The following is a 13,504-nucleotide window of genomic DNA, read 5'->3' as shown; positions in this document are numbered from 1 at the left end:
GTCGGAGTTCACCACGGACATCCGGCACGTCGCTGGCAAAGACAACACCGTGGCCGACTGTCTTTCTCGGGCCAGCGGTCCACCTCGGCGTGGACTTCGCACTCATGGCGGCCGACCAGACCACCGACGCCTCGGTGCAGGCACTCCGTGCAGCGGACACGGGCCTCCGCCTGGCCGACATTCCCTTCGCGGGCACCGTCCTGCTCTGCGACGTCTCCCAGGGCCAGCCTCGCCCCATCGTGCCTGTTTCCTGGCAGCGCAGCATCTTCGCCTCCATCCACGGCCTTTCTCACCCGGGCCGGAAAGCTTCTAAGAAGTTGGTGTCGGCGCGTTTCGTCTGGCACGGCCTTCGACGAAACATTCGCGACTGGGCCAATGCCTGCACGGCCTGCCAGCGGGTCAAGGTCCACTGCCACACCCAGGCCCCGCTGGCACCTTTCGCCATGCCTGAACGGCATTTCGATCACGTCCACGTGGACCTGGTGGGTCCCCTGCCCCCCTCGCGGGGGTTCACCCACCTGCTCACCATGGTGGACAGGACCACCAGGTGGCCGAAGGCCATGCCCCTCGCCTCCACCACCACCGCCGACGTGGCGCAGGCGTTCATCGCCACCTGGGTCGCGCGCTTCGGCGCACCAGCGGACATCTCGTCCGACCGCGGCCCACAGTTCACGTCTGAGCTTTGGGGCACGGTCGCCCGTTCGTTGGGGGTCATGCTGCACCGCACCAGGGCCTACCACCCCCAAGCCAACGGGTTGTGCGAGCGGTTTCACCGCTCCATGAAGGCCGCACTCATGGCCGGCCTTCAGGATGACGGTTGGGCCAACCGGCTGCCGTGGGTCCTTTTGGGCCTTCGCACGGCCCCCAAGGAAGACCTCCAGGCGTCCGCCGCCGAGCTCGTCTACGGCCAGCCACTCCACATCCCGGGCGAATTCGTGCCTGACGCTACCAGTCCCTGGTCCGCCGCTCGCCAGCGCTCGGACCTCCAGGAGGCCGCCCGACGATTTGCCCCCGTGCCGACGTCCCGCCACGGTGGCCCCCAGTCCTACGTCCCCCCGGCGCTTCGCACAGCAGAGTACGTCTTTGTGCGTCATGACGCGCACCGGGGGCCACTCCGGCCGCCGTACGACGGGCCCTTCCGGGTCCTGCGATGGGGCGACAAGTCTTTCATCGTCGACTTCGGCGGCCGGCCGGACCGGATTTCTGTGGACCGCCTCAAACCGGCGCACATGGACGTCGACCGACCACCACGGTTGGCCCTTCCTCCGCGGCGAGGCCGCCCCCCGTCCACAGTTTCCCCCGCTCGACCACCCACCACCACGTCGGACCCCTCCCCACGACCCTCCAGGGGTCGCTTCGGCCGGGTCATCCGGACCCCCCTTAAATTGACCCTGCCGGTGCAGGTCGATTCTGGAGGGGCGTGTGTAGCGGTTACCGCTGGATGCACACAATCGCCTTGCAACGGCCAGAACACGGCCAGACGCGCCTCTCCCGGGCATGCCCGGACTCACTGTTCCCGGGCATGCCCGAACCTCCCGGGCACGCCCGGTCTCGTCTTTCACAGGCATGCCCGCTCTCGCCTTTCCAGGGCTCGCCCAGAGCATCCGGGCATGCCCGCTATCGCCTTTTCAGGGCTCGCCCAGAGCGTCCGGGCACGCCCAGCCTCGACTTGCCAGGCCGCAGCCAAACACGCCCGGGCAGGTCCAGACTCGCCTTTCCAAGGCTCGCCCTTGACACCCGGGCATGCCCGGTATAGCTTTTGCCGGGCAAACTTCCCAACATAAATGTGTATATATATTGCTGCCCGATAAACGGGCTTGTCAGAATACCTGAGCTGTTTTGTTTCAATAAAGCAACTCGGACGAATTCCGTCTTTAGTCGCGTCAATTCTTTCAACTCGCGTTGGAGCGCAGTTCCTTCAACATCATAAAGTACACCAACCACAGGCACAAATAACCAATGTAACGTGTTAGAGTGAGTGATATAATAGACACTGTGCAACGCCAATAATTTCCAGAATTTTTTTTAATGAATTTTACAATATTTATTTTAATTCAATTAAATTAAATACTTAAACACTGTTGAATACAAATCGCCTAATTGTTACATCCACTATCCTCCAGTTTAGCAGTACGTGGACATGTTAAATAGGGTGGTATATGGGGGTGATGTAGAAGACTGCTTCAATAGTGCTTAATATTCGGAATTTTTCTTTTTAACAATATTAACTTCATTATTATATTTAAATTGAAGGATATATTCCATGATGTAACATATTCTATGAACTCTCAAGATGGTTCTCAATGTCACTTCCTTGCAAAAGACTGACACTGATTTGTACACAGATGATGTCTATCCTGTAAATGTGGAAGGCAGACAACACAACAATGATTCATCTGTCACAGAAGATTCAGATGATATTCACCAGACAAACGGAAGTGCTTCCTGTTTTGCAACTGGTGAGTGGAAACGCAAAAAATTAACATACAATCTTTTGTGTTGAGAAAATACATAATTTTTGGTGATGAATATTTTGCATTTTAATTTTGACCAGAAAAATTAAAATGTGTTCTTTGTTTCTGTAGAACAATCCAGAAGAAATATGGGACAAATAAGGTCCAGTCGCAGCTTGACGGTGAAGAAGAAGCCTTTTTTGAAGAAACGATTATGACATGAAGACTCGCTTCTTATAAAATATAAGTTCATGTCTGGGCCTCGCAACACCAAGATTAATATTAAACTAGCCGAAACCCGTGGAACATCCATGGAAGGGTGGATGTGGTGTAAGGATAGAGTGTACCATTATGGATGGCATAGGGGATTTGCTTGTCCGAGTAAGAGTTCGGATGAAAGATGAGAATGAATAGTGCGTATATGCACAACGTTCGCCGACACCGGCACAAATGCACGCTCTGGATTGTCCACTCAGTGGACGGCTTGCTTTCGCTTTCGCCTGTCCAATCAGTGGACGGCTTGCTTCGCCTTCGCCCAGCAGACGCCAATACGATGGCGTCGTAATATGGCGTCGTATTGGCAGTTAATCGGATGCTTTTGGGTCCCAACGTTGGCGAATTCAGATTTTTCGAGTATGTCTGTACGTGACAAACAAAGAGCGCGGTTCGTAGATCGTAAATCCATTCGTGCCGTGGGCATCGGGTCACTGGGTGCGGCGTAAAAGGGATAAAAAAAGTCGAGTCCTTACGCTATTATTATATAGACTAGCCGAAACCCGTGGAACATCCACGGAAGGGAGGATGTGTTGTATGGATAGAGTGTACCATTATGGATGGCATCGGGGATTTGCTTGTCCGAGTAAGAGTTAGGAAGAAAGATGAGAATGAAGAGTGCGTATATGCACAACGATCGCCAACACCGGCACAAATGCATGCTCTGGATTGTCCACTCAGTGGTGGCACTGAGTAGAGCGCATACCTCCGCCAGGTGGACATTTTATGATTCGTATCCACTGATAGGCTGGATCTGGATCCGACATGAACCAAAATCGAATCAGCTTGTTCTTGTCATCTAAACAACTCATTTAACCAACTCGTACACAACTTTTTGAAATATGCTATATATCGTTTTAGGGCCCCATCTCTCAATGGTCATGAATCGCTTAATAAATTAAAAATTCCCGTATCCGGATCCGGATTCGAATCTTCACCAAAATTGAATCAATTCATCCTCGTCATATACCTAACCTGGTCACCAAGTTTCGTCCGAATCCATCCACAACTTTTTGAGATATCCTGTTCATAGACAAACAGACAGGCGGGGGTGAAAACACAACCTCCATCCACCTTTGGTGGTGGAGGGAAAGAAAGCGCGCCAAATGGTAAACCTTTTATAGAACTCCTTTTTGTGGCTCTCTAATGATCGATCCCCTCCGAACCCCCACCCTTACCCTACTCTGTTTCCTTCTCACCCCTTTGCTCCTCCGTCACAGTTTACCCTAAAATACACGCCCTAAAATGAAAGATCCTTTTTATAATCTCGGACACTCCATCCCTTGGCACAGCCGTTACCTGGCACTCCGGCACGCACACTGCAGCACTATTAGCCTGTTCGTTCATGGCCATGCCCATGGAACATCCACGGAAGGGAGGATGTGGTGTATGGATAGAGTGTACCATTATGGATGGCATAGGGGCTTTCCTTGTCCGAGTAAGAGTTAGGAAGAAAGATGAGAATGAAGAGTGCATATATGAACAACATATTTATTGCAATATAAAACACTGATCTGCTCAGGGCTGCGCGCCCCGTGTATATCGTGAGGCCACGCCTCTCTCCCTGGCGTGGCCCACCCCCACTTGGTGTGCGGGGTGATGTCACCACGTCAGTGCTTTCGTGTCCACCACAGCAATCTACTTAAATGACAACGCTACGATATACTTTTGAAAAATGAATGGATTCGTAATAGGAATCGGCATAGCGCCATTCTGGGAGTGTTACATCTCGCCACCTGCTACACCGCTCTGAGTTATGAGGATTTATGCAACGCACCCCGAGTATCGCAACGTCACTCCATTTAACTTTATTAAAATGACGATAAAGACGTTTCCTTATATATCCTAATTTAAAATGTTCAAGGGAATAAAAAGACCATTTGGTTCACACCACCCATCACACCACTCGACTGTCCAATCAGCGGACAGCTCGCATCGCCTTCGCCCAGCAGACGCCAATATGATGGTGTGGTAAGATGGCGTCGTATCGGCCGAGAATCGGATGCTCTTGGGTCCCAAAGTCGGCGAATTCAGATTTTTCGAGTATGGCTGTACATGATAAACAAAGAGCGCGGTTCGTAGATGGAAAATGCATTCATGCCGTGGGCATCGGATCACTGGGTGCGGCGTAAAAGGGATAACAAAGTCGAGTCCTTACGGTATTATTATATAGATTATTATTTAGATAGCTCTTAAAGGTCCACAGCCACGGAATCTCACTTAAAATGCATTTGATGTTATCTAAATGTCTTTTTATGGTGAATTCAAATATGGCATTGATTTTTTGTTATATTCACTCTGAAACATTAAAAATGAAAGAAAACCGAACCACTTGGGAACGCCCCTAAAAATTCTGCCCCATACCTCAAAGCCGATGACGTAATCCATGTGACGTCACCTCCAGAACGCAGCTCGCTCGCAAGCATGCTCCACGTGCATTTGCTTGATACAAAACAAACACTTATTTTAACTCTGATTTACATTCCGTTTCCACTTTTAGTGAGAAGTAGGGGTCTGTGCAACCATTCATAAACTTTATTTGGTGCAAATCGGATAATGTTTAGCCGAGTTACCTCAGACCGCGAGTTGTTATTTATATATTAATTAACACATAGTTGAGTACGTGCAGGCAGCTCCACGGAGCGACCTTGCGGGCTTGTTTTAACTCCGATTTACAATCCGTTTCCACTTTTAGTGAGAAATAGGGGACTGTGCAACCATTCATAAACTTTATTTGGTGCAAATCGGATAATGTTTAGCCGAGTTACCTCAGACCGCAAGTTGTTATTAATATATTAATTAACACATAGTTGAGTACGTGCAGGCGGCTCCACAGAGCGACCTTGGGGGCTTGTTTTAACTCCGATTTACATTCTATTTCCACTTTTAGTGGGAAGAAGGGGTCTGTACAACCATTCATGAACTTTATTTGGTGCAAATCGGATAATGTTTAGCCGAGTTACCTCAGACCGCGAGTTGTTATTAATATATTAATTAACACATAGTTGAGTATGTGCAGGCGGCTGCACGGAGCGACCTTGCGGGCTTGTTTTAACTCCGATTTACATTCTATTTCCACTTTTAGTGGGAAGAAGGGGTCTGTACAACCATTCGTGAACTTTATTTGGTGCAAATCGGATAATGTTTAGCCAAGTTACCTCAGACCGCGAGTTGTCATTTATATATTAATTAACACATAGTTGAGTACGTGCAGGCGGCTCCATGGAGCGACCTTGCGGGCTTGTTTTAACTCCGATTTACATTCTATTTCCACTTTTAGTGGGAAGAAGGGGTCTGTACAACCATTCATTAACTTTATTTGGTGCAAATCGGATAATGTTTAGCCGAGTTACCTCAGACTGGGAGTTGTTATTTATATAATTCACACATAGTTGAGTACGTGCAGGCCGCTCCGCGGAGCGACCTTGCCGGCTTGTTTTAACTCCGATTTACATTATATTTCCACTTTTAGTGAGAAGTAGGGGTCTGTGCAACATTCATGAACTTTATTTGGTGCAAATCAGATAATGTTTAGCCGAGTTACCTCAGACCGTGAGTTGTTATTTATATAATTCACACGTTGTTGAATACGACCCGGGTATCGCAACGTCACTCCATTTCACTTTATTAAAATGACGATAAAGACGTTTCCTTATATATCCTAATTTTAAATGTTCAAGGGAATAAAAAGACCATTTGGTTCACACCACCCATCACACCACTCGACTGTCCAATCAGCGGACGGCTCGCATTGCCTTCGCCCAGCAGAAGCCAATACGATGGTGTCGTAAGATGGCGTCGTATCGGCCGTTAATCGGATGCTTTTGGGTCCCAAAGTCGGCTAATTCAGATTTTTCGAGTATGGCTGTACGTGGTAAACAAAGAGCGCGGTTCGTAGATTGTAAATCCATTGGTGCCGTGGGCATCGGGTCACTGCGTGCGATGCAAAAGGGATAACAAAGTCGAGTCCTTACGGTATTATTATATAGATTCAACAAATTAAACAAAAAGGATCTAAAAAGGCGAATACGTTATCACTATCAGTGCAATGTGTGCAGAATGGATTTTGCTTCAACGAGTGACATCAAAATACACAGGAGGATCCACACTGGAAAACGCCCCCACAAGTTATCTGTCTGTGATGAAGGTTTCTCTAGTAACAGCCTTTTTAATAGACATATGAAGATCCATGCAGTAGAGCGACCTTACAAATGCTCGATATGTGATAAAGGTGTCTCTCGAAAATTCAGTTTGAAGTCACACAGGATGGTCCATACAGGAGAGCGACCTTACAAATGCTTGATATGTGACAAAGGTTTCTCTCGAAAATTCATTTTGAAATCACATAAGATGGTCCATACAGGAGAGCATCCTCAAATATGCATGATATGTGATAAAGGTGTCTCTCAAAACAGCAATTTGAAATTACATATGAGGATCCATACAGGAGACGGCCTTACAAATGCTCCATATGTGATAAAGGTTTCTCTCGAAAAAACAATTTGAAATCACATATGAAGATCCATACAGGAGAGCGACCGCACAAATGCTCAATATGTGATAAAAGTTTCTCTCGAATAGGCCATTTGAAAAGGCATATGAGGATCCATACAGGAGAGCGACCTTACAAATGCTCCATATGTGATAAAGGATTCTCTCGAAAAAACAGTTTGAAATCACATATGAGGATCCATACAGGAGAGCGACCCCACAAATGCTCGATATGTGATAAAAGTTTCTCTCAAATAGGCATTTTGAAAAGGCATATGAGGATCCATTCAGGAGAGTGACCTTACAAATGCTCCATATGTGATAATGGTTTCTCTCAAAAAAGCCATTTGAAAAGGCATATGAGGATCCATTCAGGAGAGTGACCTTACTGATGCTCAATATGTGACAAAGGTTTCTCTCAAAAAAGCAATTTGAAATCACATATGAGGATCCATACAGGAGGGCGGCCTTACAAATGCTCCGTATGTGATGAAGTTTTCTTTCAAAAAAACCATTTGAAATCACATATAAAGATCCATTCAGGAGAGTGACCTTACAAATGCTCAATATGTGACAAAGGTTTCTCTCAAAAAAGCAATTTGAAATCACATATGAAGATTCATACAGGAGAGCGACCTTACAATGCTTGACATGTGATAAAGGTTTCCTTGAAAAATGCGATTTGAAAACGCATATGAAGATCCATACAGGAGTGCGACCTTACAAATGCTCGATATGTGATCAAGGTTTCTTTGAAAAATGCGATTTGCAAACGCATATGAAGATCCATACTGGAGAGTGACATCACAAATGCTCGATATGTGATAAAGGTTCCTCTCAAAAAAGCAATTTGAAATCGCATATGAGGATCCATGCAGGAGAGCTGAAATCTGAAATAGCAGGATATGAAAAATGAGGTTAAGAGGATAAGAAAATGACAGCTTAAAAAAAAAAAAGTAAAATTTATTAATTTGGTTCTCTATCTTCTCAATCTCTTTATCTGATATTGGATCTCATTGTGCTTCTCTCAGGGTTTTTCTTCAGTTGCCAATTTGTAATTCTTGTTTCTGTACTTGTCAAGTATCCAGCCACTTTCCATTTGAGGTTTTTGATTGTGATCTGTGTTTCGGAATTTTGTTTTCTGTCTGATTTGGTTGTGTTTCTTGACCCTGTTTGGTTATGCCCAGGTGGCATCTTTCCATGGCAGTTTGGACATCAATTATTTCTTAATCTTTGCTGTCGTCCGTTTCATTGACATGTGATATGGGGAGAATAACCTTGTTGTAAAATTGTTTATCAGAAGACGTCTCCTGTGTTTTTACGAAACTTGAATTTGTGAAGGGTTTGGGAATAAAAAGAGGTACTAAAAGCACAAATGCACTGTCTGTGTTTTTGCGAATTATCTGAAAGGTACCCGTCAATGAAGGGGGTTCGTAGTTGTCTGGCCTGAAATGAGAAATTTACTTCGGAGTGTGTATTGGTAGAAACGGGAATGCAATTTAAATATTCAGTGAGCATATGTCGCAATGGGTGGAGCTGGTAACCTCGACAACCTCTTTTCCATTCTATCAGTGAAGATTTCCAATCCGTGCTTGTTGTATCTCCGAAGTACTGCTTGAGAGGTGCAGGGGGTGCAAGGGGTGGAAAGGGTTTAAAGGGTGTAAAGGAGTGAAGGTGAAGTCAAAAAATTACCTCGGGTTCGTAAATAAATCAACTCGGGAGTGCACCACGGAAATAATGGGCCAAATGACATCATCATGACTGCTTAAAACTTCTATTGAGGTTCATTGTTGTAAAACGTCTCATTGTGGAAGGTTTTGTAGTGATTAACTTTGGGAGTTCAAAGTGGCAAGGTCACAAAAAAACAGTAAAACAACAACTCACCTTATTGTGAGTGAGGTAGATGTGTTGTCGGTTTACCCGTTGGCATGAGGTGGCTTGTAGATGGCGGCACGTGGGTTTTTGGCAGGCATTGCATATAAGGATATACCTCGTTTATGATGATGTCCCACCAGTGCTGTAATGACTCCAAATATTGTTTTGTTTTTTTCACCCCTTCTGACTTGTGTCATTGAACGCGAGGCTGTTCTGGCTTTAATTTAATGTATTTGTTTAATCTGCACTGCTTGTAATTTCAAACTGCAACCAATGGGAACTTATAACGAACGGCCTCAGTTAAAAATGCACCAGTTGGCCCGATCACCCAAGATCATCACGACTTAATTAAATGAGATATTCGAAATCTGTTTTGTTGTCAGACAATCGTAACGCATTCTCTAAACAACGATATAGGGATACGAATAAAAATTGATTGTTTAAAACTGTAGGATGTATATTTTTGTGTGTATATTTGGAGGTGTAGATTTCGTAAAGTTAGCCAAGTGGTAACCTTTTTTCAACAAACAACTTTTTTCACCCTTGAGAGTGATGTTGGATGAGCACCCAAATTACCTTTAAATCGATGTATTGGTTGTGTTTGTACTATTTTGGTTTTTGAATGATTGGCGCAATTGCGAGGTAACGTGACTCCTTCTTTACCAATCATGTTAAAGGCTTAAATTAAGTTCTTTTTAACATCTATGTCACCAGTCCTATGTTTAGCGGATGAGAGATTGGAATGAAATCGAGATGACATATATATATCTGCACATCACAAGCTTAATTAAAACAATATCTGACATGGACATTGTTTTCAAGTGACTTTATTCCACACCATAATTGAAGTAAAACTCACGTTATCAACATCATAATATCTGCCAAGTAAATTATCTTAAAATAACTTTATTTCATAAACATTACTGGTAGCTACAGTAATTATACATAAGCTCAAACATTTTTGTTGTTAGTGTTGACATTGTTTCTTTGCAGACTATGTTGGTAGTTATTCAATCTTCTTGGGGCAAAATATAGAAATCACTTGGCGATCTTACTCTAGAACATGCAACATACACCTGACCATGTGGAAAGTAGGATAACTTCAGATGGAGGCCTGCAACTGTAAGGGTCTGTCCTTGTGCTTCATTTATAGAGATTGAAAAACACTTTTATTGGAAATTGCAATCACTTGAACAGAAATGGATAATCTGATGGGATCATTGGAATCCTTGGAATGAATACTTCTTCACCCTTACATTTCCCTGTTGTTATTGTGGCCTCTAAGACATGTGGCAGCATCTTCTTTATTGCCAATCTTGTCCCATTGCATCATTTTGGTGCATCGAGATTTTTCACTGGAATGATTGGAATCCCAACTTCCAAGAGTAAAATATGGTGTGGCATTCCTGGTGGTATCAAAGACTTGAGAAACTCTTTGAAGCTTGATTCAGAATATTGTGAAGCATCATCATCATTTGGTACAGTGTCTATTTACGTGACGCTTCTTTTCCTGGAATTTATTTTATCAATTGTATGTTGATCTTTTCTACATCAGAATTCTTGGGACCGAAGATTACCCTTCCACAAAGCCAATCAATGTCTTGTGATATTGCTTAATAGTGGGGAAGACATTACTGTTAAGTTCTTCTTCATCTTTTACATTAATTCCACATCGATTTGGGATTATAATTTGGTTTAAATTGGGAGCTAATGAAATATTGCCAGCTCCAATATCAAGGAGTAATTTGGCAAATTTCCCAACTTTCTCATCCTCTGAAAGATGAACTATCACATTCACTGTCAATGTAAATGACACAACTTTACCCCAAGGAGGAGCTGCCTTCAGACTTGCTTGATTTTCATCTGCTTCAGTTCCTCTTTGTATAATGAGGAGAATTTGTCAGAAATCCCCAGAAAGAATCAATGGAGTTCCTCCCATAGCATGACTACTTTCCTTTAAGTATTGGAGTGTATTATCTAATGCCTGAACACTTTTTTGTGTGACGTAGTGCACTCGTCCCAGATGATAACATTGGATTTCTCAAGACATTGCCCTTTGCAGAGCCTTTGTCAATATTGCACGTTTGTTTCTCCTCATTTTGTGTGTTGAGTGACAGTTTGAATGTGGAATGAGCTGTCCTACCATCAGGCAAGAGAGTAGTTGCAATTTCTGAAGATGCAACTGCCAGTGCAATATGCCCCTGTGATCTTACCTTTGCTCGGATTAACGTTAAAATGAAAGTTTTACCTGTACCATCAGGTGCATCTATGAAAAGCAGACATCCTTCATTACCATCAATAACCTCCATGATTTGCCTATTTATGGCTGCTTGGCTATGCAAAAGCTTTCTTTCATTCTCCTGAACAAACTGTGCAAGTTCTTATTTGTCATGATGTCATATGTATCTCCTTTAACAGTTCTCTCGTTAATTCACATGTTGTTATATTAGGTCTTTTGAATTCCATAATGATTCAGATCATGTCCTCTAAAATCCATAACTTTGTCTTCAATCATCATGTGAGGTTCATTGAAAATTTCATTACCATAAGTCATTTCTAAATCATGAGATTCTCTATGAATTCTGTGGAAGATATCCACAGGCAGGCTCTCTTTATGAAAATTCCGTAGTTGTTGGGGTTCAGTTCCGGCACACTGTGTTATGAGAATGGCAAATAAATGTCGCAGTCGTCTCGGAGAGTGAGTAATCGCAGCTTCTTCAAGTGTTTTTTTTCCAGTGTAGGTCATCTTCCAGTAAGCCATGTTTCAGTTTCTTCAGTTTCTTTCAGTTTATTTCACTGGGCATCTTCCAGTTTTCATCTTTCAGCAGGCTTTTGTAGTCCCTGTCTTTAAAGGCCCTGGTGAGTAATCAGATCCTTCTAACTCTTGGCCTGTTAGCCTCCTACCCATTATCAGCAAAGTATTATCCTTGATATCCTTGATACAATTCTTGATAAAACATCCTTGATATATCAATTCATGATATTATCCTTGATATATTATCCTTGAATTACTCTTGATAAAACAACAATTCATGACTCATCTAGAAACCCACAACCTTCTAACTGATGTTCAGTATGGCTTTAGACGGTCAAGGTCTTCTGGTGATGTGCTATCCCTAATCACTGAACATGTGAATGGGGTTTTGGGTCATTGTGGAAAAGCCAGGGTTGTTGCTCTCGACGTCTCAAAGGCTGAAATCATATGGCATTTCTGGAGAATTGCTTGATACAATCTCTGACTTCCTTACAAATCGTCAAATCTCTGTGGTACATGAGGGACAGTAATCCCCTGTGCATTATATGAATGTTAGTGTTCCTCAGGGATGCTGATGTTAGCGGAAGGGGATCGTGGGAGAGATGGCCCGGACACCATCTTCACGGTGGTGGAGATATGCTGGTGGATCTGTCCCTCAAATAAACGGTCTTGTTCATGACGATCAGTGCCATTGTTTAGCATTTTTTGAGCGACACAACATTTGCTAAGGAAATTGGGAGAATTTCTGATTTCCTCACCGGCGCCATTTTTGGCTTTACCAGGCAAACCATTCCTTCCATGGCCTCGGTGGTTGTCATCCTTTCATACCTACCTGCTTGCAATGAATCTGCAAAATGCGAAGGATTCACAGAGATGGCCTTTGCTGATACACTGCCTGGGCATGGAGGGTCAATGCATTTTCTTGACGCTGGGTCCTGCACCCACCTATGCAGCAGCCATTGCCATGCTTGCTGCGCATTTCGGAGCCACTCGGAGCACCCTCATTCAATGGTTCAAATTCCGACAAGGCCAGAGGCCCAGTGAGTCAATTCTCCAATACATTTATACATTGAGAGAATTAGCACTTCCTTATAAATTTTGTGCACTTCACGATGAGATGATTAGAGATCAACTGATCGAGAAAATATCGAGTGTACAAGTGAGGGAAAGACTTTTACTCAAATCTGATGACCTAACCTTGACTAAACCCATAAAGATAGCCAGTCAAGTGGAAGCAGCTTACCACAGTGCACAAAAACTTATCAGAACAATCTCACCTGCCACAGCTACAGACTGCGCAGTTCAGGGATTTCGGCAAACTCTCACACCAGATGCCACTGAGCTCACAGTGCAACATACACAGCAGCACCCCACACGTTCTACACTGCATTGTTGAAACTGTGGGTCCACTAGGCACGAGTCCAGAGCTGCTATTTGCCCTGCCCAAGGCCAACGGTGCAGAAATTGTGGAAAATTTAACCACTTTGCCAGGTGATGTCACTCCACCTCAACACAAGCAACCGTTGAACCACAGACCTCGTATACTGCACCAGCCAAAATCTATTTTGTCCAATCAACTTCATCAAATTTAAAAACGTGTTGTCTTTCTCAATGACATGTGCATACCTCTGCTCCCGGACACAGGTGCCAAGGTGTC

At 44.3% G+C, this 13,504-nt stretch overlaps 1 protein-coding gene across 2 annotated transcripts in view; it reads left to right on the top strand.

Annotated features, from left to right (window-relative positions):
- LOC137419063 (uncharacterized) overlaps positions 1–13,504 on the top strand; it is a 1,330,575-nt gene that overhangs the window by 292,211 nt on the left and 1,024,860 nt on the right. The window contains exon 1 of one of the 2 annotated variants that reach the window (XM_078770724.1): positions 12,114–12,887. The exons of the other annotated variant lie outside the window; for it this stretch is intronic. Coding sequence (XP_078626850.1) covers positions 12,689–12,887 — 199 coding nt within the window. The 5' untranslated portion in view covers positions 12,114–12,688. Of the gene's footprint in view, positions 1–12,113; positions 12,888–13,504 lie in introns of those variants that run through there. 2 annotated transcript variants of the gene reach the window in all.

Source organism: Myxine glutinosa, chromosome 1, assembly GCF_964187855.1.
Source record: "Myxine glutinosa chromosome 1, kmMyxGlut1.1, whole genome shotgun sequence".
Lineage (NCBI taxonomy): Eukaryota > Metazoa > Chordata > Myxini > Myxiniformes > Myxinidae > Myxine > Myxine glutinosa.
Note: the sequence above shows the minus strand (reverse complement) of the source record. Positions and strands in the feature narration are given on the sequence as shown.